The sequence below is a fragment of the Aethalodelphis obliquidens genome, unplaced genomic scaffold (assembly GCF_003676395.1).
Source record: "Aethalodelphis obliquidens isolate GAN/ISIS:26980383/991018 unplaced genomic scaffold, ASM367639v1 scaffold26, whole genome shotgun sequence".
NCBI lineage: Eukaryota > Metazoa > Chordata > Mammalia > Artiodactyla > Delphinidae > Aethalodelphis > Aethalodelphis obliquidens.
Window position 1 is genome coordinate 12537358 of NW_020837970.1, and position 24343 is coordinate 12561700.

Genomic DNA, 24343 nt, shown 5'->3' on the forward strand with positions numbered 1-24343 from the left:
GATGCATCACAGGTGTTGGGGGTTTGGCTGGCATGAAGACATCTTCTTTGGTTTCCTCAGCCCTCTGGTTAATTTTCATGAGGAGAGGGAGAAGGTGGGGATGATGGGGCTGAAGAAAAAGGAGGATGATTGGTGTAGTGTGAGAGGTGGATGTGGGAATGTGTTTGTAATAAGGGCATACTCTGAAAGCACCTACTTGCTGGTACCGCTACCCATCAGTCACACTCAAATGTAGACAAACATTTATATCCATTTACCTGAAATGTCAATAATATGAAACAGAGCCACTAGGAAATATAAATTTGACTTCATTTCCTTATTTATGCTTGGGAAAAAAAATGTGATTTAGTAAAAACAACAAAAACAATCCTCTGAATAGAGATTAGGAGGTCGGGGGTTCTTTCACTATTGTTGTGAGTGTGGGCAAGTCACAGAATCTTTTCTGCATCTCAGTTTTGTCATCTGCCAAAATAGCAATAATAATACTAGCCTTGTCTGTTTCATAGAATTAACAATATGGAATGAGAAAATGCATGTGAAGGGCTTCAGAAAGTTAGAAGCGCATACTGAGGGTAGACGATGTTGATATGTGCAATGAACAGTGAACCCGTAGAGAAGTATTTTAACTTAAATAAATCTGAATGGAAGAGAAATCATTAGGCATGTGCTTCGTGGGGCAAAAGTCAGTCTCTCCTGCCCTTTTGTGGACAGAACCAGCCATCCCAAAGGGTAGCCTGGCCTTTTGTATTTCTAAGAACTCATTGGGTGAGAGTTGGATGTGATAAATAGTGAGGTGGCTGGGCCAGTGGGGTTTGGTGCTGTAGCCTCCAATATCCCAGAATTGTGAAAGAGGGGATTTGTTCAGAAAATCCACAGTGCCCCCTTCATATTCAGATTGGTTATTTCTGCTTTGGTTCATTCATTTGTATGTTCGTCCATTTGTTCATTCATTCAACAATGTGTATCCAAGCATTCAAACCTCTCCTATCCTTCAAAGATTATCCAAACTTCACCTACTTTCAGAAGGCTTCCGTGTCCATCCCAGCACAGCACCTTAATCTGTGCCTCTCATTTCTTCAGGCACATTCTGCTTTGTCATGTGTTCATGTTATCATTGGTCTCAATTCCTTTCTGTAAGTAGAATCCATGCCTTAAACATCTTTGTATCCCTACAGCACTAGCACAGTGCCTGGTAAACAGCAGATACTCAGAAATTAAGAACTGAATGAGTGAACAAATTGGGCGGATGGATGGGTGGGTGGCCCTGAATCAGGCAGTATTCTCTGTATTTTCTGATCAGGCAGAGATGGGAGTGTAGCAAGTCCAGTTCTACTTCTGGCCATGGAGGTTGGTGAGGTGGGCGAGGCAGTGGAAGGTGAAGACAATTACTGGGGGCAGCCATTGGTGACTCTGCTGCCTGAAGATGGCGCTAGAGGTCACTTGGCGTATCTACTCGTTGAGCTCTCCTTAACCGAGCATCTGCTGTGTACAAGACACTATGCCACAGGTTAGGGGAACAGAGATAACTATATCGTAGTTCAAAAAGACATGAAGTCTAGCTGGGTAGACAACTAATACGTGTGAACAACGATGATTTCTTTAGAAGTTCGGCTGGTGTTACGAGATAGTAAATGCAAAGTGGCAAGCTAGTGGTTCAGAGAGTAAATACTGTGGGCGTAATGATTCTTCATCTCGGGTCTTCTAGGTCTGTCCCCTTCCCCAGCTGGCTGCCCTACAGCTTCCCCAGGACACTAGCAAGCACTTATTCGATTATAGAGCCAGATTTTTGGTATCACAAAATGTGTCCACTGTTGTTATACAGCTTTTGAGGAGAGAGGTATTGTCGAGAGCTGGAGTGAGGGCTGGGGTGGGGGTGAAAGGGGCCATTTGGGAAAGCTTTATGTAAGAATTCACCCTGATTTTTCTGAAAAATTGTTAGGCATAGAGGAATGGAGAAGGCATTTTAGGCAGAGGGCAAAGGCATGAACAAGGGACTAGGAATTGGAATTGGTTAGGTATATGCAGGAGACTGTTCATTCATTCATTCATTCAACCAATGTTTTCTGAACCCTTGCTAAGTGCCAGGCAGTGTTCTCATGCTTTACATACAAGCATGTGTCATGGATGAAATAGTCTGCCTTCAAGATTCTAGTGGGACAGTCAATTTACTTGGGTTTGCCAACATACAAATAACATACAATAGATTGGGGAAAGTGCTATGAAGGAAAAGGAGTCAATAAGAGAGAATTAGCTGGGCACCTTAGCTTCCCAGAGGAAGGTGACATGTAAGTGGAGACCTGAAACGTGGGGAGTGGAGGAAAGAGGGTTCCAAACAGAGGAGGAGGGACCGTGTGCTGAGGGTTTCGAGGTGGGTAAAGAGGATGGTGCATTTGAGAGACTGAAAGACAGCTGTAGCTGGTGTTACTGGACCTCAGTGAGTGGACACATTTGACTGGGAATACTGCATGCAGGCTGAAGCCAGATTGTGGAAGGCCAGGCTGGGGGTGGTGGACATGTTAAAACATTTTCTGAGGCCAGATTATCTCTGGGTGTGTTTCTGTGTTCCCACATGAGGGCTGCCTGGATAGAGAGGGAAGTAGGGAGGAAGGGTGAGGGTCTCTCTGAACATCTTGTGATTCCTGTCCCTATTTGCAGCTGGGCGGTGGGACAGTTGTGGTGGATGAGCAGCAGGATAACAAGAAGCTGAAGGTGGGTGCTGTGTGGAGTCTGCCCAGTGGGGATACTGCAGGGTTTCAGAGGACAACCACAGACCCAGGGCGCTGTGGCCCTGATTCTGGGGATACTGGGCTGGGCTCAGACCTGGGAAGCTCCTGGGAACGCTGCCAGGGTGAGCCAGGGAAGGAGCCAGAGGGACTGTCACCTCCAGGTGGCCTTGGAGGAGGTGCTAGCTTGGGAGCTAAGTCCAGAATGTCACTGCTCACTGCCTGTGTGAGCTTGGTCCTCAGATTCTGCATCAGTAGAATGACTGGGCTAGATGAACTCAAGTCCCATTTTGTAGACCCAACACTCTATGATTGATCTAAAAGCCTAATTACCTGCGGCTTTGGAATGCCCCAGAACTAAGAGAAACATACGAGGGGTGGGGCGGGGGGATCTGAGATTTCTGAAAAACTGTGTCTTAGCTGTCTTTGCCCTGTGGGCATTTGGGAAGAAGTGGGGACCTTAGAGAGAAGATGCCAGGGTCTGCATGAAACCTCCCGCATCCTATGAAAATCTGTAGGCCTGTTGTGAAGTATTGTGTTACCATAGCCACTAGATGGCAGAAGAGTTCAGATCCAGAGGGTTGGTTGGTAGGGAGGGAGGGACCAAGCAAGCAGTTTGTCTGACTTTGGATGTTCCCTTGTTAAGTCAGATGATGTTTCTATGTGTGTCGCTATCGTAATTAAAAAAAAAAAAAATTCAGCTAAGTTTAAAAATCAAATCAGCTTTATTCAACAATTCATGAATTGGCCAGCATCCCATCTAGCAAATAGAAAGGAGTTCCAGGTTGTTTCAGGCAAGGTCACCTTCCTTTGGGGGACAGCAGGGGTCTGTCGAGTAGATTACCTCACTAGTGTGCTAACCAGTTAATTCCAAACTGACTGGTTAAGAGTCTGTTCCCGGGAGGGGCTGAAACTGCAGTTAGGTATTTTATGTTTCGGTTTGGTGATGTGGGCAGAGTACAAGTGACTCCATTTTGGACCTGTTGTCTCTTTTTTAGCACTGTGAATGAATGTGTGTCACATCCGTGTGTCTGCACATACAGATGTGTGTATGTGTGTGCCCGTGAAGGTCTCTTGAGCATGTGGGTAGAAAAGAAAGGGCTGGAATCAGAAGACCTGGGTGCTAGTCTTGACTCCTTCATTTACGACCTTGGATAAGCCACCCAGCCTTGTTGAGTTTTCATTTCTTTTTCTGTAGGTGGGGATCAAAGCCTTGCTTATGTCTGGGGGTGGGGCAGAGATAAAGCACCATGATGCTCTTTGTGGACTGTAAGGGGCTGTGCCCATGCACCGTGGGGCTGTCTGTGAGGTGTATGGGTGAGAGTGTTTCTTTGAGGATGTACTCGCAGGGATGGACAAACCCTCGGTAATGTGGTGTCTTTAATACACGTTGTCTGCTCCCTGTCAAAGAGCTTGGGGAATGACTTGGTATGTAGAATTAGCCAGTCATGGAAGAGTTGAGGGGAGGCTGAGAAAGAAAGCACTGTAACTGTCCTGTTGAGGTGAAGGAAGACGGGGTGCCAGGATAAGGCTCCTGTGCTTCTGGCCTGATCTTTATAGGAGGGAGGAGGGTTAGTGAGGCCCCCGTGCGGCTCCTCCCCCGGCTCGGGCAGAGGCCCACTGAGGCCTGTGCCGCTCTCTCCTGCTTAGCTCGCGTCCATGCTGACCCAAGGGAGCAGCTTGGCCTCTCTGCACAACAGCACCATCCGCAGCACCATCTACCAGCTCATTTTCCGCAGCCTGGACACTCTGGGGGAAGGTAAGCAAGGTCTGCCCAGACCTGCGTGGTCTCCCTGTCCACTCCTTCCCTCCTGCTGCTGAACAAGAACTGGGACTTGCAAAACTGAGAGGCAGCAGGTGGAGTGAGGGTGGGAGTGGGAAGAGAGTTAGCAGAAGAGAGAGGGTGGTAGAGGCAGGCAGTCTGGGAAGACCCACCAGGAGAGGGCCCGGAGGAGCTAAGGTCCTTAGGTATCCACATCCCACTACCTCCCTGTCTCCGTGTCCCTCCTGTAAAATGAAAGGGTTCATCTGCCGTGAGTGAGGCCATGAGTGTCATGTGCCATGCACTGGTCTATGTTGGGGCTGCCCTCCGTGACTTTCCTGCAGAGCCCACCCCCATGCGTCAGCCCCAGTGTCCCACAGAGTCTCCAGCAAGATAGTGTGGCCAGGGCTGCTTCTCGGGGCATCACCTGCGGGGCCCCACAGCTGGAAGCTCTGGATGGTGCCTCCCTTTGCTCTGTATTCAGCTCCAGAGTCCTAGGAAGCCTGCTGACCCCTCCCCAAGCCAGGTATCCCAAAGGACACCCTGGGGGCCACCAGGTGAGGGTCCAAAGTGTAGTGGGAGCTGATGCCCAAGTTGACAAATGATGGAGATAGCTGAGATCCTCACCACCCACTTTACGGAGACCTGCCTTCTGCCCCGCTTCCCCAGAGAGCTACCTCCAACAGGCTTCGCAGGCCCCTAAAGGGCATCCTCAGGTACGCTTCTCTTCTCCTTGGGCACCTCTGTCTCTGGGACACTGCTGCAGAACTGGAGCGCCAGCATGAGGCCCATCAAGGAAAGGTTGGCCTTTGGGCGGAAGCCAGGGAGTTGGAGTGCAGCTGGGCAGGAGGCTGAGGACCGAGCCGAATATGACACCAGAGACTGATCCATGAGCCCCAGGGACAAATTTTAGGGACCTCAGAATTTCTCAGGCCCTGAAGCATCTTCTTCACATATGATACTGGGTTGTTGGTTGTTTAAAACAAGCATATGGTCAAAGACGAGGTGATCAAACCTTCCCTAGAAAATCCTCACGAGGAGCTTCCGCAGACATTGGGAGAGGCCACCCCCCTGTCAGCTCCAGAAAAACAGTACCCCTGGGGTTTCAAGAGTGGAGTCTGCAGCACTGGACAGCCTGTGGGTGATCAGTGCTGGGGGCGTATCTGGCCTGGGCACAGTGAAGGAAGCTGTATCCCTGGGTTAGGCCTGGCCCTCCTCGTGGAATCACTGACTCAGCAAAGTCTTAAAGATAAAGACCTTCTCCTGGGTGGGACTGCAGGGCCCCCTGCCTGGGCCACTTCCATGAGCAGCAGCCATCTGCTGGCTTGTCCTAACAGGATTATGTGATGTCCAGGCCATGTCCAGGCCAGGCTGAGGTCAGAGGAGATTGATACTAAGGAGATGATCTGGCCGCGCTGAGAGTTGAGAGGCCATGTGAGGAAACAAGTGCTGGGGGAGCCAGTGGCAATTATCCCCAGGAAGACAAGCATGCTTGGTACCCTGTGTGGGTGTGCGATGGGTATGGAATGGCCCTCCCAGGGAATGATTGCTTGTGTGCCTGGGATGCAGTCCCGCTCAGAGAAGCTGGCCCTGATCCTGCACCCTGAGATTCCATCCAGGAAGGGCTGGGAGCAGGCAGGGTTGGGATGAAGGCCTTTGTTCCCAACACTTTGCAGATACATGTTTGTGTTTCCGTATGCTCTTTCCAGATGGCTATCCAGATGTTTCCACCCTTTCCAAGCAATGAACTCTCTCCACAGAGCTGATCCATGGTCTGAACTCTTACCCTGGGTAGGGGCTTTACCTCTCCAGAATCCCATGCTTCTTCTGGTGATTTCACTCACACATGTGCGTGTGTATATGAGAGAGACAAAGAAAGAGACAGAGATAGAAACAAACAGAGAGAGGCCCTTCAGCGGACCTGCTTTCCTCGGTGGCATGGGAAATGAGAGGTTAAGGCGTGCGATGAGGAAGGAGAAGGAAAGAGGGGAACTTGGTTTTCTTGCCAGCTCCTCCAGCCAACAGTCAGCAGGTATTCTCAGCACCAGGACTGGAACCAGGGGAGCCCTTCAAAAAGCTATGCGTTGTTCAACAGAAGACTGCAGTGCTTGATCAGTGCCAAGGGGGCACTGGAGCAGTCTGCATGAGGTTAGGCAGTGGAGTGCCCACCACCTGACATCTCAGTTCTGACGGGACCCGCTGAGCGGGCCCACCAGGACACTTCGAGGGACCACACTTGCCAGAGTGATGGCTCTGCAGGATGGAGCCTGTTGCCAGAGGCAGCTGCAGATCAACCAGCCTGATTGTTTAGGAGACAGGTTGAGAGAAGGAAACTCCAGACCTGCTTTTGTGTCCTGCCCATCCTGGACCCAGGCAGAGTTTGATTCCCAAACCTTCACAGTTTGTCTGTATTATGGACTAGGGGATCTTCAGGGTCCCTTCTAACTCAAACCCTCTGGAATGCTGGGCCTCAGCAGTGCAGAGTTGCTTCCTGGGTAGAACAGCTGCTCTCAACTACTATCGTCAACTCATCATTGTCGTCATAGCTAAAACTTATGTAGTATTTTCTAGGTGCCAGGCACTGGCTTAAGCACATACATATATAAATTCATTTATTCCTTCAACAACTCTGTAAGATTTTTTTTTTTTTTTTTTTTTTTGGGCTGCATTGGGTCTTCCTTGCTACGCGTGGGCTTTCTCTAGTTGCGGTGAGCGGGGGCTACTCTTCATTGTGGTGCGCGGGCTTCTCATTGCGGTAGCTTCTCTCGTTGCAGAGCACGGGCTCTAGGGATGTGGGCTTCAGTAGTTGCAGCACACGGGCTCGGTAGTTGTGGCTCACGGGTTCTAGAGCGCAGCCTCAGTGGTTGTGGCACATGGGCTTAGTTACTCCGCGGCATGTGGGATCTTCCCGGACCAGGGCTCGAACCCGTGTCCCCTGCATTGGCAGGCAGATTCTTAACCACTGTGCCACCAGGGAAGTCACTCCGTAAGATTTTGTAGGTGAAGAATCTGAGGTACAGAGGGTCACCCAGCTGGATCCAAAGCTAGCAAGTGGCAGAACTAGGATTCAAACCGAGGCATCTAGCTCCAGAATCCATGCTAACTTAGCAATATTTAATTGCAGCAGTTAAAGTATTTATTTATTTTGTCTCATGGACTCCCACATCAGTGCTCTATCATATTACTGCCTTTTTAGAGAGGGGACACTGAGGCGTAGAGAGGGTACACAGGCTTCCCAAGGTCACCCAGCACTCACAGGGCAGAGCCAGCCTGGAACCCAGAATAGACCCCATGGCTCCACTTTGCTCTTACCCTTACGGACTGCACAGCTGTGAGGAGGACGCTCGTGAGCTCCTGCACTTCAATCTCTGTGCCTCTCAGCTTGAAATTACACATGTACAGCACTTTGCTTGTTGCCTGGAACATAGTCATATTGAAAGAGAGTTGACTTCCCCATTTCTCTTTTCTGGAAATCAGGGCAGCACTATTCTGTGCATGATGCTCTGTGGACTGCCAGCAAGGCACAGAGTGTATACGGGGATCTCGAAGGAGACTCTGCTTGGGCTGCAGGTGTCTGGAGTCCAAAGGAGAGTGGCAGGGAACTTGGTGAGCAGCTATTTCCCCTTTCCCACTGGAGAGGGGAGGCTCATGAACATGGCCACCAGTAGTTCCCCTGGAGCCATAGCAAAGCTTCTAGTAAATTCATAGAAATTAAGCTGCAAAGGACCTTACAGACAATCTCGTCCACAGATGGCAAAAATATCTCCCTGCCATTATTTCTTCATTCCCTGCCCATTGCAGATATCACCGATGAATCATGGTACTCTCCTACCAAGCTTGGACCAGAATTCTCAATTCAGCACTCAAGCAGCCGTCACTTGAGTTCATAAAGGAAATAAATCCTATTTGTTGCCCCCAAATAAAGTAAACCATGTCATTTTATCGGAAGTAGGCCTAGAGAGGGGAAGTGACTAGCCTAAGTGGCCAACCTAAGGTCATAGCCAGTTAGTGACAATGTAGGGAATTTAAGGCAGAAGTTTGGGAATTGGGCACCATGAACAAGCCTAGGAGGACCAGAGTCCAGATGTTGGAACTTCCAGGCCAGCCTCTTTCCACCTACTTCAGCTGCTCTGTCAGCTGACCAACCTAACTGAATGGTGTAGCAGGGATACTGTGGTCTTGGATAAGATGTGTTTCCTTTCTCATTCACAGCCCGGCCCTCCAAGGACAAGGAGGAGGAGAGCTTGAATCAGGAGGCCAAAGCCAAGCCTCAGGCCAAAGCAGAGAGCAAACCAGAAGGTGAGAGGATGGTGAGACCAGTGGGTTTTCTCCTGCCACCTTCCTCCCTCCTGTCAGCCAGGGACTGGGCGGCCTCCTGGTCTCTCTGAGCCAGTCAGCTGGAGTGATGAGCTGGTGCTCCCCTCCTCCCTGCTGCACTCCGGCCTCCTCCTTCCAGGGTGCTCCCCTTCTGGCGTGGCTGCAGGCCCGGGGGTGGCCCTGTACAGCTCCCTCCGCACTCTCCTCACATGGGGTAGGCAAGGCCTGGCAGGGGTTATTGAACTTCTATTTCTTTTTTGCTAAATCTTGTCCCAAATGAGATTCTATTGGACTCTATTTCTTCTTCCTGTCACTTCTACACAGTGCTGCTAGGGAATTGGTCTGAGACCAGTAACCCCAGTGAGGGAGGGCCATCGGGGGTCTGGTGATGAAAACATCCAGCATCCGTGTGGCAGCTGGGACACGGTAGTGAGACAGCTACTGCCCAGTGGGCTCTGCACAGCACACCAGGCCTGCCTGATCCACCCAGCAGCTTCGGAGGGAGGGAGGTAGAGCAGCAGTCATTGTTCCCATTCTATAGACAAGGAAACTGAGGCTCAGAGAGGTCAAGTGACTTGCCCAAAGATATATAGCCAAGAAGTGAGAAAGCCTGTACCTAAACCTAGACCTCCAGACTTTCCAGTTCTCCCTCTCCTGCAGTCCTATTCCAAGACTCCCTAGCTGCTGCCTTTGAAATCATCAGGCTCCTCTCATGCAGGGGGAAGGGTCAGGCGCTGAGAGCTGGGGCTTTGCCCTCTCTTTTAAGCTGTTCACAGTATCCTTGGCTACATTGCCAGGATGGAAATGTCTGAATACAGGGAGAGCAAGGAGAGCCACTTCCCAGCTGTCCTGTCATCTGCAGACATCTCTGTGGACAGGACAGTAACAATTCACATCACATCATTTTCCTTTTCCTGTTAACAAGAAATTCCCCAAACCTTCTGTGACCCTGAAGTGGACAAGTCCAGTAGCCCTGTAACCACTCACACCAGTCTCTGCCAGCTGCCCTCAGAACCTGGCACACTCTTCTGACCTATCCCATGTTTATCCTTTAAAGAGGAGGAGCCAGCCAAGCTCCCTGAGGTCACGGTCACACCAGCCCCTGCTCCAGACGTCAAGGGAGATCAGGAGGAAGATCCTGGCAGTCAGGTAGGCACAAGCCTCTTCCCAGGTGGTGGAATTTGAGAGGCCCAGGGAAGGATTTGCCAATCAAAAATCAGTCCTTCCTGAAGATTGGAAATGCTATTTGAGGTTCATTCCTCTGGTGTAAGCATTGCCCTTTCTTTGAAGATCAAATACCTCATGGGGCCAGTTAATTCACTAATACCTTAGTATGAGTAAGATAATATGTATGAGAATGTGTTGCCAACCTATGTCCAATCAGCTGTGGCAGGGAGAGGTGGCGTGCTTTGACTCCAGTGTGGGAGAAGGGAGCTACCCGTCAGGGGCTATTAGCAGTGACAGTTTTCAGAGAAGAGGGTGCAGGCTGGGCAGACACTCCTGTACCTATCAATTTAAATGACTTGTTGTTTCCTCCAAGAAGCCTTCTCTCCTGATGAGGGTGGGGAAGGGAGGGCAGAAATTATTTCAGACTCAAGTCTTCTCACTCTTCATTTCCAACTGAAAGCACAGGCCTCATGGATATTAATATTTGACTTCTTCATTGGGTGCTCTGAACCCTGGTTGCATATTAGAATAATTTGGGGAAGCTTTAAAAACTGCCCAGGGCCCACTTTCAACCAGTTAAGTCAGGATATCTGGGTTGGGTCCTTGGGCATGAATGTTTTAAAATCCTCTAGGTGATTTTAATGTGCAGCAGAGTTGAGAATCATTGGGCAGTGTTGGGGGTTGGCAGTGTCATGAAATTTGTTATGGATGACGTACTCTATGAGCACACAGCCCAGGTCATTTGCTCAAGGGATTGGACCAGCACATTGTTATAGGTCATTTAGGAGCCTAATCTGAGGACCCTCAGAATCAATGGCTTTCAGAGTGAGTGGAGTCAGTCCATGGTTCCCACACACCGGTCTATAGATGAATTTATTAGAAGCACTTGTGAGCATATTAAAAGAGATTCCTGGCTTCCGGTCCTAGAGATTATACTTCAGTTGGTTCGGGGGGGCAAAGAAATCTGTATTTCTAATAAGCTCTCAGGCTACCAGGTTTGGGAACCAAAGATCTCATTCGGCCCTGGCATTTGCAGAGCAGGGTAGCTTGGTGGTTAAGAGGCCAAGAGTTGGACTGTCCATATTCCAATCCCAGCTTCATCACTTACAAACTGTGTGGACCATAAGCAAGTTATTTAACTACTCTGTACCTTAGTTTCTTCATCTGTCAGATGGATTTAGTTCTGCCTATATCATAAATTAATTGATTCATGAAACATACTAAGTGCTAGTTGTTATGATTATTATTATACCACTTAGCATGATGCCTGGCACATAAATACCCTCAGAAAATAGGTATCCTCCTCGTCATCATCATTTTACACATATAAGGTAATAGAGCAGTTGAGGAGTTTTAATGGACTCAGCAATGTGATGTAACCACCAAAAGATACCATGTCATTTTAGGCAACATTAATGGAAGCACAGTATCTAAAATAAGGGGGGTGATAACCCTGTTTGACTCTGTGAAGTGTTCTGTGTTGTTTTAGAAGCCTCCTCGTGGGATATAAGCTAACTAGAATGAGTTCACCAAGAAGGAGAGGAGGCTTTAGGCCATAGTATGGGGGAACCATAGAAGGATCTGGGAATCTTTAACCCAGGGAAGAGAGCTGTCTCATGGAAGAGTGTTATGTATGGCTCCCAAGAGTAAACCTATACACAGGAGGTAGAACTTTGGTATAAATATGACTTCAAACCAATCAGAGTTGTCAAGATGACAGAAGCTGCTTTAGGTGGTGAGTTCTCCATCCCTAGAAATGATCAAATAAAGACCAGACCACCACTGGGTAGGAGTGTTGTGAAGGGAATTTTGCTGAATGATTGCACTAGTTTCTTCCTCATACTCAAGCTCTTAGATACATTCTGAGAACAACAAAAAATGTGGGGAAAAACTGTGGGGAGAAACAAGCAGGGCAGTTATTTCCCATTAATCTGTTGGCTTTGGATTGCAGGGAGATGTGGCTGAAGCTGAGAGCACAGGTGAAAGGACAGATAATGAGGTTAAAACTCCTGGTGAAGGTGAAAATGGAGAGCAAAGTGGAGGTGAAGCTCAACCAGAAGGTGAAGGTGAAGAAAAAGGAGAGAATGAAAGTGAAGGTGACATCCAGGCAGAAAGGAAAGGAGAGAATGAAAGTGAAGGTGACATCCAGGCAGAAAGGAAAGGAGATGATGAAGGTGAAGGTGAAATCCAAGCAGGAGAAGATGGTGAAATGAAAGGTGATGAAGGTGACCTCCAGGCAGAAAGGAAAGGAGATGATGAAGGTGAAATCCAAGCAGGAGAAGATAGTGAAATGAAAGGTGATGAAGGTGACCTCCAGGCAGAAAGGAAAGGAGATGATGAAGGTGAAGGTGAAATCCAAGCAGGAGAAGATGGTGAAATGAAAGGTGATGAAGGTGAAACTGGAGAGCAGGAATTGAACGCTGAAAATCAAGATGAAGCCAAAGAAGATGAGAAAGGTATAGATGGTGAAGAGGAAGGTGATGGAGGTGAGAGTGAAGACGAAGAGGAGGAGGAGGAGGAGGGAGAGGAGGAGGAGGAGCAGGAGGAGCAGGAGGAGCAGGAGGAGGAGCCTTTGTCCCTGGAATGGCCTGAGACCAGGCAGAAGCAAGCCATTTACCTCTTTCTTCTGCCCATTGTGTTCCCACTGTGGCTGACGGTGCCCGACGTCCGGAGACTGGTGAGTTTGCCCAGCTGTCCCCAAGCTATCTGTCCCCAGGGAGGCTGTGGGGTCTCTCAGCACTCCCCCTCAAGAGGACGGAAGGGACAGGACAAACCAGCTTGACAGGGCTCAACTACAGAGAGGATCTGGGATGGAATCTGCAGCTCTAGTGGGGACCATGCACCTAAGGGGACACACTGATGGGCTTGGGAGGCCTCAGAATGTGCTTGTTTCCATCGCTATAAGCAACGTGAACTAACCCCTCCTCGAATTCTCAGTTTCTTGATTTTAATATGGGAATGATGCCACTGCACACCCTCCACATTGCACAGGGATATTGTGAAACCCCAGGGTGATAAGTGCTGTTTCTACCCAGTATTCCTGTTTATAAGGAAAGGTCTGACTAACATACTCCACCCAAAGGGGAACCATATTCTGTCTCTGGGTCCAGAGAGGGGTGGGGTGGGGAGAGGTTGCTGAAGCCAAACCAGGTACCTAGATTGATCTGGTTCCAGGGCAAGCAGGTAGCTCTCTTCAGTTTGGCAACTGCTGAACCCCCTCCTGTGTGGACTCCCCTGTGGGCCACCAACCCCATCCTTCTCAAGGTCCTCACTGGAGACAGAGATGGAAGCTCAAACTTCTCCACATCCTCTCCATGACTCCTCCAGCAGATCTCTTCACTGATACTGGGGCTCCCTCAGAAGGGCCAGAGACCTTTAGCCTCTGCAACTTATTTCTCTTCCTTTTCAAACAGGAGGCTAGGAAATTTTTTGTTATCACCTTCCTGGGATCCATCATGTGGATAGCCATGTTCTCATACCTCATGGTGTGGTGGGCTCACCAGGTGAGTGTGCGGCAGGAACTAAATCCCGCATTAGCAGGTCAAAAGGACTTTTTCCCTTCAGGGTGAATTTCTGGTACCCAGGGAATAGCGAGGACCAAGTGAATTTGTAGTTTATACATTGTAAAGGCTAAAAAGTAGACTTTATATTCCAGGGAATGTAGTGCTTTTCAGGTGTGGCTCTTCTGTCTTGTAGTGTGACAGAAGGCCCTTCACAACCTGATCTAGTTGACCATTCCTTCTTAGCATTATCCCCTGCTTCCTCTGTTCTGTATCCCACACTTCTCTCCACCTGGTGACATCATACACACTCGTGAGAGCAAGCTCAGTGTTGCCTCCTTTCTGGCGTTTAATCAGTCTTCTGAGTGCTTAATGGCTTTGCTGTTCTACCTAGAATATTGCACTTAAGCACAGAGCTGTATTATTATTATTATTTTAAATATTTATTTATTTGGCTGCATGGGTCTTAGTTGCAGCACACGGGATCTTTTGTTGAGGCACACAGGCTCTCTAGTTGTGGCGCAGGGGCTTAGTTGCCCCGTGGCAAGTGGGATCTTAGGTCCCCGACCAGGGATTGAACCCACATCCCCTGCATTGGAAGGCGGATCCTTAACCACTGGACCAGCAGGGAAGTCCCTGTATTATTATTTACATGCTTCTCTCTTTCAAGCTGAGAGTAGGGTCAGTGTTGTACTGCTCATACTTCTACCTCCAGCCTCTAAAAAGTTCCTGGCACATAGCAGGTGTCCGTGGTTCTGGAAATGGAAACTTGACACCAAGAGGCCTTTGGAGGAGCAGTTCTTTTGGGAAGGTAGAGGTGTTGTAGTTGGAATGACAGTAAGTGGTATCATAGGTGGACTTTTACTCCAGTTTAGAAAAGAGCAGCATCATTCCCTGAAGCCTTGAGCAGGGGTCCTGTTCTTTCTCTCCATGGCCCATCTCCCCAGCTGTTAGTTCTGCTGTGACCCTACCTCACTCAGGCCAAGGGAACGTGAACTCTGTGGAAGGTGTTGGTTTTGCACAAAGTAGTATGTGGTTGGTGCTTTGAAGAGCCTCAGATTTTTCACTTGGTTTCTCATTACTGTTACTATTTACCAGGTTGGTGAAACAATAGGGATTTCTGAAGAGATTATGGGCTTGACAATCCTAGCAGCAGGCACATCAATTCCTGACCTCATCACCAGTGTGATTGTCGCTCGGAAAGGCCTGGGAGACATGGCCGTGTCAAGCTCTGTGGGCAGTAACATATTTGATATCACCGTGGGGTGAGTGGCAAAGTTGCTTTCTAGGGCATGATATGTATGACTGGCAAACACTGTGTTGGCTCTGTCTGCTGGTTTTTTGCTCCATACATGGAATAAAAGGGCATTTATGTTATTAGCTTCTGCCAGGCAACAAAGTATCCTCCCTTCATTCATCACAGCCAGATAGGATAACAGAACTAAAATGCTGCCTGAAATGTAACTGACTAGAATTTATAGATGAATTGAAAAATGAAGTCCATTAAATTCCATTACCAAATACAAACGCTCTGCTCACTGACCCCCAAGGTGGAGGAGGTGGGGTTGGAAGAAGCAGTGACTCAGTCTTACTTCCTGACATTCTTGCTTCTTTGCATTTGGACCCCTGCTGGCTCAGAGGTTCTAAAAGCATTTTGTATAAACAAACAAATGCTGCTTACTCCTGTATGGGTTTGCTTACCCCGCTCCTCCCAACCTTGTCAGAGCAGAGTGTCCGCGGTATTTTCATTTCCCCAATCATGTTCTGGATGTGGGTGGTGGCTTTGGTTTCCTTAATTTGTATATGTGTGTGCTTGCAGGGTGGGGCAGGTAAGAAGGCATAGGAGAGCCCTGATCACTAACGAATGTAAGGGAATGTTATCCTGAGCTAGGCCTTATTCTGATTTAGAGAGTCACACATCTACCAATTTAGGTTAGTCATACAGAAGTCATGAAGTATGACGAAAACAAACTCAGAACCAGAAAGCCTGTTTTAATCTTAGCCTCTCCCAGTTATCAGCTGTGAGTACTTGGGCACATAATTCCCTGAACCTTAGTTTTCTCACCTGTGAAATGAATGTTTTCTGCTCTGTTTCACAGGTTTGTGTAAAAATGAGTGCTTTGTAAATTGTAAAATACTGTTAAGTATATGGCATGATTATAAACATTAAGAATATTCACACTGTTTCTTCCATCTTGCAGCCTGCCCCTTCCTTGGATGCTTTTCTCTTTTATCAATGGATTACAGCCTGTTCCTGTCAGTAGCAATGGCTTGTTTTGTGCCATTGTTTTGCTTTTTCTCATGCTCCTGTTTGTGATCTCTTCAATTGCATTATGCAAATGGAGAATGAACAAGATCCTGGGCTTTACCATGTTCCTCCTGTACTTTGTATTCCTGATAATCAGTGTGATGTTAGAAGATCGAATCATATCCTGTCCTGTGTCTGTCTAAGTCAGTCACTGTTGCTCAAAATGGACACGGATCAGAAAACCATGCCAGAAGTTACTGTACCACTTGTTACATTAAAGAATGAACAAGATCCAGGAGAGTGAACTGAGTGGGCAGGAGCCTCTGATGTGGATGTGATCGGGACTGAAGTTTATCCTTGGAAAACACCTGCAGCTCATTGTGGATTAGGACTCTTTGGAGGGGTGGAGCTCCTACCACCCCTGATGCAGACAGCTAACACATGGAGGCCAGCAGAAGGACCCAAGTCAGAGGATTTTCTAAAATGAGATATTTGGGAGTGAGGGTTGGGACAGGTACCTTAGCAATCAGATAAGCTCCCATGTTCACAGTTCCCTGATTATTCCTGAAGGGCTGCTGATGCAAAAGATGCAGGTGTGGTCTCCATCTCACCCTCCTGGCCCCTGCCCCCAGCACATGCTGCAGTTTACTGTCTCCTCTTTTTCTGTTCAAAACATGTGGTTCTATCAGATTTGTATTCATTACAGGTTCAGTTACTGGTGAGTTTAAAGGAGCAAAGTCTATAGGAAAAAAAGTATAACAAGAATCAATTATCATTACACACTGTAGTCCAGTAAAATGTGTACCAATATTTTATAGCTTAAAAAGGAGGACTACATATGCTCTCGTTGTATTTCTGAAAAGTCAAATTAAAATAAGCAGCTCAAGAAATTATAATTTGCCCTTCAATTGGAAGATGTGGGTATTAGGGAAGGAGAACTACTCTGAGGGCTATTTAAAAACATGTATTTATTAGGAAATCCAAGTTAGTGTTGTCTCCATCAGGTGGGTCACCTTGAGGGATTAGACATTCTAACAAAGCTGTCCTGGCTCTGTGCCCCTCCCCTCTCATATTCTCACCCAACAGTGACAGCTGCACTAGTGAGTGAGAAACAAAGTAATTTTTAAAAAGAGTCTAAAGTCAGGAGAGCCAAATCTGGTTTACAAAGTAAAAGATCCAGTGGGGCAATGCTATTTTTGTATGTCATCCTCGATAGGATTATAAAACAAGAAGATTGATTTCTTGTGTAGCTTACAAGTGGATATTAAGGCGATTACAAAGGAGAAATTCCAAAAATGCTCAAACAATGACAAGATGGTAAGGAAAAGAGTATTACTACTTCCACGGTAGCTGATGTAAAGGACACCTGTGTGTTTTTAAAAAAATTATTTAATTAATTTAATTTTGGCTGCGTTAGGTCTTCGTTGCTGCATGCGGGCTTGCTCTAGTTGTGGTGAGTGGGAGCTACTCTTTGTTGCGGTGTGCGGGCGTCTCATTGCGGTGGCTTCTCTTGTTGAGGAGCACGGGCTCTAGGCGCGTGGGCTTCAGTAGTTGTGGAATGTGGGCTCTAGAGTGCAGGCTCAGTAGTTGTGGCCCACAGGCTTAGTTGCTCCGCGGCATGTTGGATCTTCCCAGACCAGGGCTCGAACCCATGTGCCCTGTATTGGCAGGTGGATTCTTAACCACTGCGCCACTAGGGAAACCCGACACCTGTGTTTTTAAAAATTGTGTGGTTAAACATTTCAGGTGGAAGTTGAAGTGCTTGTATATTAAATACCACTGCTTGCTGCTTTTACTGGCATCAGGTTAAGGGGCACATTAAAAATGAAACAGTGTGGTGGTTACAAAGCAAAAGGAGCTGAGGTGAATGTAGTTTAGGATGGTAAATATCGCTTTAATTAGAAACATGAGAGAGGATTCACTGAAGACTGGAAGATAGCAGGACAAGTGTGATGTGGGAAAAAAACCAAACATTTTGGTTTTGAAAGGCTGTGTTCAAAGTACTTCAGTCCATAATCCATCTTTTAAGACGGGCTGGTTAATTTAATTCATGGCCTCACTCCAGGACTCACATTCTTTGGAAATGACTTTCACTAAATTTCAATAAATTGTGAGTCCCAATGATATTTTACAAAAATGGACGTGTTCGTCCATATCTTTCGGTTATTTAGTCAGAATGCTCGAGAGAAGACTGATGAAGAATATGGGATCATGTTCACATTCCATATTCTTACATTAGTTATCCTCATTCCTGATGCTGCCGCACTGCCTGGTCTCCATATGCCATGGCCTAAGAACAGGAGGAGAGAGCAGTGCCTATGGAAGGGAGATCCCAATACCAACACTCTGGGCACCAATCTGGTATCTGCCACCAACCTCAGCTGGTCTCGAGGATGTCACCTCCTCACTGACAGCCTGGGAGCTGGTGCTCTTCCCCAGAACGACTTATGAGGAGTGATGGACGGTGAAACATCCTGTAAAGGTAAAGTGCTAGGCTGCCATTTGATGATTAAAATCGACTCTAATGGTTGAATATCATTTTTCTGATCCGTTTGCTAAATTTCTGGCATTCCTCTTTGCCTAGAAAGGAAGTTCTGACTTCACACTATGTAGAAAAGAGTCAAAAACAAAAATGAAGGCTGGGTCTTGATGGATGAGCAGCTGGTGGGGAGAAAGGAGATTTCAGGGAGATGGAAAACTTACGTAACTTCTAAAAGATCAATTTGTTATGCATGAAATAAAAAATTTTGCAATCCATTATAAATCTACAATTTATTAAAATTGTGCTTTTTTTTTTTCTTGCGGTACGCGGGCCTCTCACTGTTGTGGCCTCTCCCGTTGCGGAGCACAGGCTCCGGACGCGCAGGCTCCCCGGCCATGGCTCACGGGCCCAGCCGTTCCGTGGCATGTGGGATCTTCCCGGACCGGGGTACGAACCCATGTCCCCTGCATCGGCAGACTCTCAACCACTGCACCACCAGGGAAGCCCAAAATTGTGCTGTTTTAGAGGTAAAGTACCATCTTAAAATGTCAAGATAATGGTTAGCTGGTCCTCTCATTTGATGAGCAAGATGTTCTGTGTAGCTAGTTACATGGGACAAATTCTAGGTCTTTCATTCAGCAAGAAAGTTAGAACTGTCCTACGTGAGTGTCTAAATTGGAAGGAAGTGGCTGCACAGATGATTTCTCCTTCATTCCCCTTGAGGCTGCATTTCCTTGAAGGCCCTGGTGATAGGTTTGGGCCAAATTTATAAAAATGTAAAACTCTTCCTAATTTAATGGGTTAAGATTCTGTGTAGTACCAGAAAAAAAAAGGATGTATTCCAAATTTTAAAAAATTAGTATATGTTTAAATGGTTGCTGTACATTATGAACATTATATTGTACTCATCAACAGATCTGAAAATGCTTCTATCAAATTATAGGCTTGGCCTTTTGTGATACTCTGAAAGTATCATAAAAATTCTATATCCTAATAATCATTTAAAGATAAGTACCAAAAGGGGCAAGAATTGGAATTTAATATTTAAGACACAGCCTGGTAGATACATTTGAAGAACTGGTTGGCCTAATGGGCCACAGAATATCCTTGGTTCTGGCCCCCCTCTTTGTGGGAAGGTCCCCCTGCGGGTGCAGCTTGCAGTGTATTTTGGGCCTGGTTCCTATGAAAGGTACAAAGAGAGGGCCAATGATCAGGGTTGTCCATCCCTGTTGGGTCACTAGAACCAGGCAGGATACCCTGGTCTAAGGCTGCCCGTACAACCAAAGCATACTTCTGGCCCTCAGGCCCTTAACTGTGATGAGCCGGCCAATCTGGAGAATTTCATTTACAGAAAATTCCATCAGTTGCTCCAATGGTTTTATCACAGTACTGTGTTTGAAAAGAAAATCTTTAAATACAAAAGGAAGGAGCCATCCAAATGAACAGCAACTGTGGAAAGGCTGCAGTAACTTTATCAGAAGAGTCTGTTATCTTACACAGACTTTTTGAATCAGAGACAAATTCCTATATTAATTTGTCCAATACTAATTTTGTAAACAAAAATAATTAAGCCAGCAAATGTACTTACTTTGGGGTCAGAGAAAGAGGGCAGTATGAAGGGATAATAAGAAGATACCAAGTACTGAGAGTATTGAGGTAAACTGGTATGCAGCTACCAGAGAATTCAATTCTGAAATAAAACTTTGTCTTGTATCCAAACAGGAAGGGCAGAGCATGCTAAGACTAGCACAAAGGCAGACCAAGGACCCTCTCAAAGAGGCAGCATACTCTTTTCCTTCCTGCTCTGAGATAAAGTGCCTAATAGCAGCTTTCAAGTTCTAGTGGGAGAAACAAAAATAAAGCTGGGCAATCGCACATTACCATACAAATGGTTATTTTCTTACCATATACTTACAAAATATGTAGAAGTAAACATAACTTTTATATGCAGCAGGTTGACACTTGCTAGCTGCACTAAAGTATCATAGTAATTACCAGCATGAAATAAAATAAAATAAGCATATCACCTAAAATGTTGAACCAACATTTTCAGGGGCTATTTCTCTACAAAGAAAAATGGAAAGCCATTTTAAGAAAACGTTAAAATAAAATAAGCTAATGGCTTTAGGGTTTTAAAGGAAAAATCCTCCCCACAAAATAAGAAAAAAAAAAAAAAAGACAAAAATCAGAATATGACCAGACTGCATAACTCCCTAACAGGAGGAAAAAACTGAATACTGAAATATGATATAAAATACAAATGTATGACATTCAAAACACAATGGGAGGAAGTAGTAAACAAGTTGTACCAGGACATGGCATGATTTATTTTCAACTAGTAAACAGATAAACAAAACTAAGAGTAAGAAAATAAAAGACAGATAATGTAGCAAAAGGGTATTTCTCTCTAACATGATTGGCCATGATTCTCTAAAATGTATGGTCAACAGAGATAAAATTGAAGAAAAGTTTGTATGGAGTTATTTCAAAGGATGATCTACATTTTAATTTTCTTTTGATCAAGGTTTACCACTCTCTATTCATGTTTTAGGTTTTATTTTTAAAGAGTAAATTTGTGCAAATAATATTCCCTGGGGATTGAAAATAGGGGAAATAAAACCCAGTCAAAAGTAGAAACAAAACTTGGTGTCAGGGGAAGGAGATAAAAATTACATTCACTTTTCCAAATGAGTCTGAACCATAAAGAATGGGCTTTACCTTACTTTTTTTGGTCAGATATTTGAAATCAATAAACTGTTATTCATATATATTGCTTGTGTTAAAGAAAAGATAATCAATAGTGAAAGATGTTCTTATACAAACAATAACAAAAAACCAGAATAGAACCCCAGAATTCTGTTTGGAGGGATGTTTGTCACTAATGCCAAAAGCCTGATCTATCAAATGTTTCTCTCCTTTGACAACTTTGAAATGACTGTGACTTAGAGAACGTAAGACTGAATTAGACTGTGAAGCGTGGACCTGAATAGGAAGGAAGGATAAGACAAGAGTGGTATTTACAAAAGAGAGGCAGATACATGTGCACAGCACCAGACTTTTCAAGTAAGCAAGTTCAGCGCCAAACTAACTGAACTAAAATTTTACATTTTTAAACTTTCCCCATTATTTCCCAGAGTAGAAAGCTGTGAAATGTTTTAGCTTGGTGCTATTCACTAGTGGGATGAACTCAAAAGTGTTTTTTCTACAGCTGAACTGGTTCTTAGTCTCAGGACTTTAAGGTATCTCCAGTCCAAAGTGTCCTGAACTCTGCCGGCTTCTACACATCTAATTTAGGACCTTTCATTTTTTCCTTCTTTGAAACTGGCTAGAGAATTCCTTCATTATGACAGTGTGTTCAAACACACACCACATGAACACACTGAAAATCTATAAATAATTCTAACAGCCAAAGGATACTTTTTTATCAGAATTACCCAAAGAAAGTGATATTAGAAATAATGCGACTACAAATATTTTTTAAGATTCTATTTAATACCCATGGTACTTAAACATTCAATTTACTGTCTATTTCTGGATATTGCTGGATTTTAGATTCCATAAACCAGATTCTGAAGGCTTATTGAAAAAGCCAGGTTCCTCAATATGGGAAATTCTATCTGGCTGTACTTTTAGAGAGTTATTATTTTTCTACTTTTGAAAAAATATTTTGAATATTTATATATAATATATATATATATAGATATATATATAATATTAACAGAATACTCCAATAGGTCATATTCCAGATAAACATACTACAATTTGCATCATACCCAATATTTTAGATATTAAAATAAAGGTAGAATTTGGGATAAACTGTCTGACATATTTCCTAACATAAGTGTTCATGTAGAATATTAGAATTTAAATTGATATTTGGCTCTATAAGCTATTTTCCCTGTGTATTGTATGTATCTATTAGCAATAGAGAAAATTTTGGAATCATGGTATATTGAACCTGATTTTACAGAAGCAGATTTGGAACCTCTCTGGCTCTCCTTCCACAAGGCTCAGTGAGTCAGTCTGGGCAATGCACACCCTTGCCATGACTCACCCACTGCAGCCAGGCTCAGGAGTACTAATATGCGATCCTAGGACAACACTAACACTAGCGCTGACATTTCTGAATCATTCTTCCAAGTAGTAAAAAAAGTATAGATATACATATAGAGATCTGCAGCTGTACTAATTAATTCAAATAGCAGCAGACAAGGAAAATAAGCACTTAATTACCTTGCTTCATAAGATTAAGTTCATTTTGTTTGCTATATTAAGTTTAAAAATTAAAAAAATATCAACTTATTATAAACAAGTTAAAATATGTATAATACAACTTCACGGTCAAAACATTTGAGTAGTCTATGAAAACAGGAGATACTTTGTTCTTACATTTGTTTAAGTTCCATACATGATTTTTCAATCTGTCTCTTCCAAAAGAATCCATAAAACAGTTGTCTTATTCTATGGGAACCAATTTTGTTCATGGATTTTTTCATCACAAAAATACTTAATTACTTGTATGGGAGAAGAGAAAACAAAGAAATGGGAAACAAAGTAGCTCTCTCCCACTTGTTAGTATTTTCTTAAGACACTCTGTACATAAACTATCTGAACTTCCTGAACCATTTACAAATGCATTTTCAAAAATTGAAGAAAAAAGGTTAGAGTCTAAAAGTGTTATTTTATACACTGACTACACAATACATATTGAAAAAATACACACACATATCTTAAAGATAAGGTTCTCCAAAGGTTTTTCGACATTCCATCACTCCTGTACTTGGTGGTCTATCACAGTTGTGAGTACTCTTGACTTGACTAGGTGTGAGACGATCATATGCCACCTTGTATTCTTTATCAAATGCATCTGCAAAAATTCATAAAGAAATAAAGGCATAAAGAAATTTATATTTGATATTATCAGCAATCAAGTTTTTGTAATACTACAGAACCACAAAATTAGAAGCCAAGAAGGAATCTCTAGGTCATTTCTGCCAACACAGAATTTCAGAGCTGGAATGGGGACCTTAGAGTCCGTAGCATTTAGAGCTAGGTTACACAGACCACTGAAACGTGAAGTACTAAGATGTCAACTGTTTAAAATTCTTCTTTCCCAAATTAAAAAATTTTGGTAAAATACATATAAAATTTACCATCATAACCATTTTTAAGTGCACAGTTCTGTGGTATACATACAGTTCTGTGGTATACATTCACAGTTCTGAATGTATACATATATTCATAATGTTGTGCAATCATCACCACCGTCCATCTCCATAACTCTTTTCACCTTGTGAAACTGAAACTCTATACCCATTAAATAATAATACTCCTCTCCCCTCCCCCCAGCTCCTGTCAACTCTAATTCTACTTCTGTCTCTATGATTTTGGCTTCTTTAAGTACTTCTTAAGTGGAATCATACAGTATTTGTCTTTTTGTGACTGGCATATTTCACTTAATATAATGTCTTCAAGGTTCATTCATGTTGTAGCATATGTCAGAATTTCTTTTCTTTTTTAAGGCTGAATAATAGTTCACTGTATGTATATATCCCATTTTGCTTATACACTCATCCTTCAATGGACACTTGGGTTGCTTCCACATTTCAGCTATTATGAATAAGACTGCTATAAACATGAGTATACTAATATCTCTTTGAGACCCTGCTTTCAATTCTTCAGGGTATATACCCAGAAGTGAAATTGCTGGATAATGTGGAAATTCTATATTTAATTTTTTAAGGGAAATGCCATATTGTTTTGACAGCAGCTATACCATTTTATATTACTACTAACAATGCGCAAGGGTTCCAATTTTTTCATATCCTTATTTTCCAGAAAATAACCAACACATTATTTTCTGGGTTTTTGATAGTAGCCATTCTATCTAATGGTATGAGATGGTATCCCATTGTAGTTTTTTTTTTTTTTTTTGCGGTACGCGGGCCTCTCACTGTTGTGTGCTCTCCCGTTGTGGAGCACAGGCTCTGGACGCACAGGCTCAGCAGCCATGGCTCACGGGCCTAGCCGCTCCATGGCATGTGGGATCTTCCTGGACCGGGGCACGAACCCGTGTCCCCTGCATTGGCAGGTGGACTCTCAACCACTGCGCCACCAGGAAAGCCCTGATACCACCTTTTGATG

The 24343-nt window shown here is 44.8% G+C and overlaps 2 protein-coding genes across 8 annotated transcripts in view; one reads left to right on the forward strand and one right to left on the reverse strand.

The window, feature by feature from the left end:
• Positions 1 to 17176, forward strand: part of SLC24A1 (solute carrier family 24 member 1) — a 40683-nt gene extending 23507 nt beyond the window's left edge. Inside the window, exons 6-12 of the mRNA XM_027123366.1 lie at positions 4374 to 4482; positions 8698 to 8784; positions 9860 to 9951; positions 11921 to 12646; positions 13383 to 13472; positions 14568 to 14734; positions 15671 to 17176. Coding sequence (XP_026979167.1) covers positions 4374 to 4482; positions 8698 to 8784; positions 9860 to 9951; positions 11921 to 12646; positions 13383 to 13472; positions 14568 to 14734; positions 15671 to 15920 — 1521 coding nt within the window. The 3' untranslated portion in view covers positions 15921 to 17176. The remainder of the gene's footprint in view (positions 1 to 4373; positions 4483 to 8697; positions 8785 to 9859; positions 9952 to 11920; positions 12647 to 13382; positions 13473 to 14567; positions 14735 to 15670) is intronic.
• Positions 17177 to 20502: 3326 nt separating this feature from the next.
• DENND4A (DENN domain containing 4A) overlaps positions 20503 to 24343 on the reverse strand; it is a 136657-nt gene continuing 132816 nt past the window's right edge. For all 7 annotated transcript variants that reach the window (XM_027123360.1, XM_027123359.1, XM_027123365.1 and 4 more), the window contains one exon: positions 20503 to 23066. In XM_027123360.1, the coding sequence (XP_026979161.1) occupies positions 22930 to 23066 (137 nt within the window). In that variant the 3' untranslated portion in view covers positions 20503 to 22929. The remainder of the gene's footprint in view (positions 23067 to 24343) is intronic.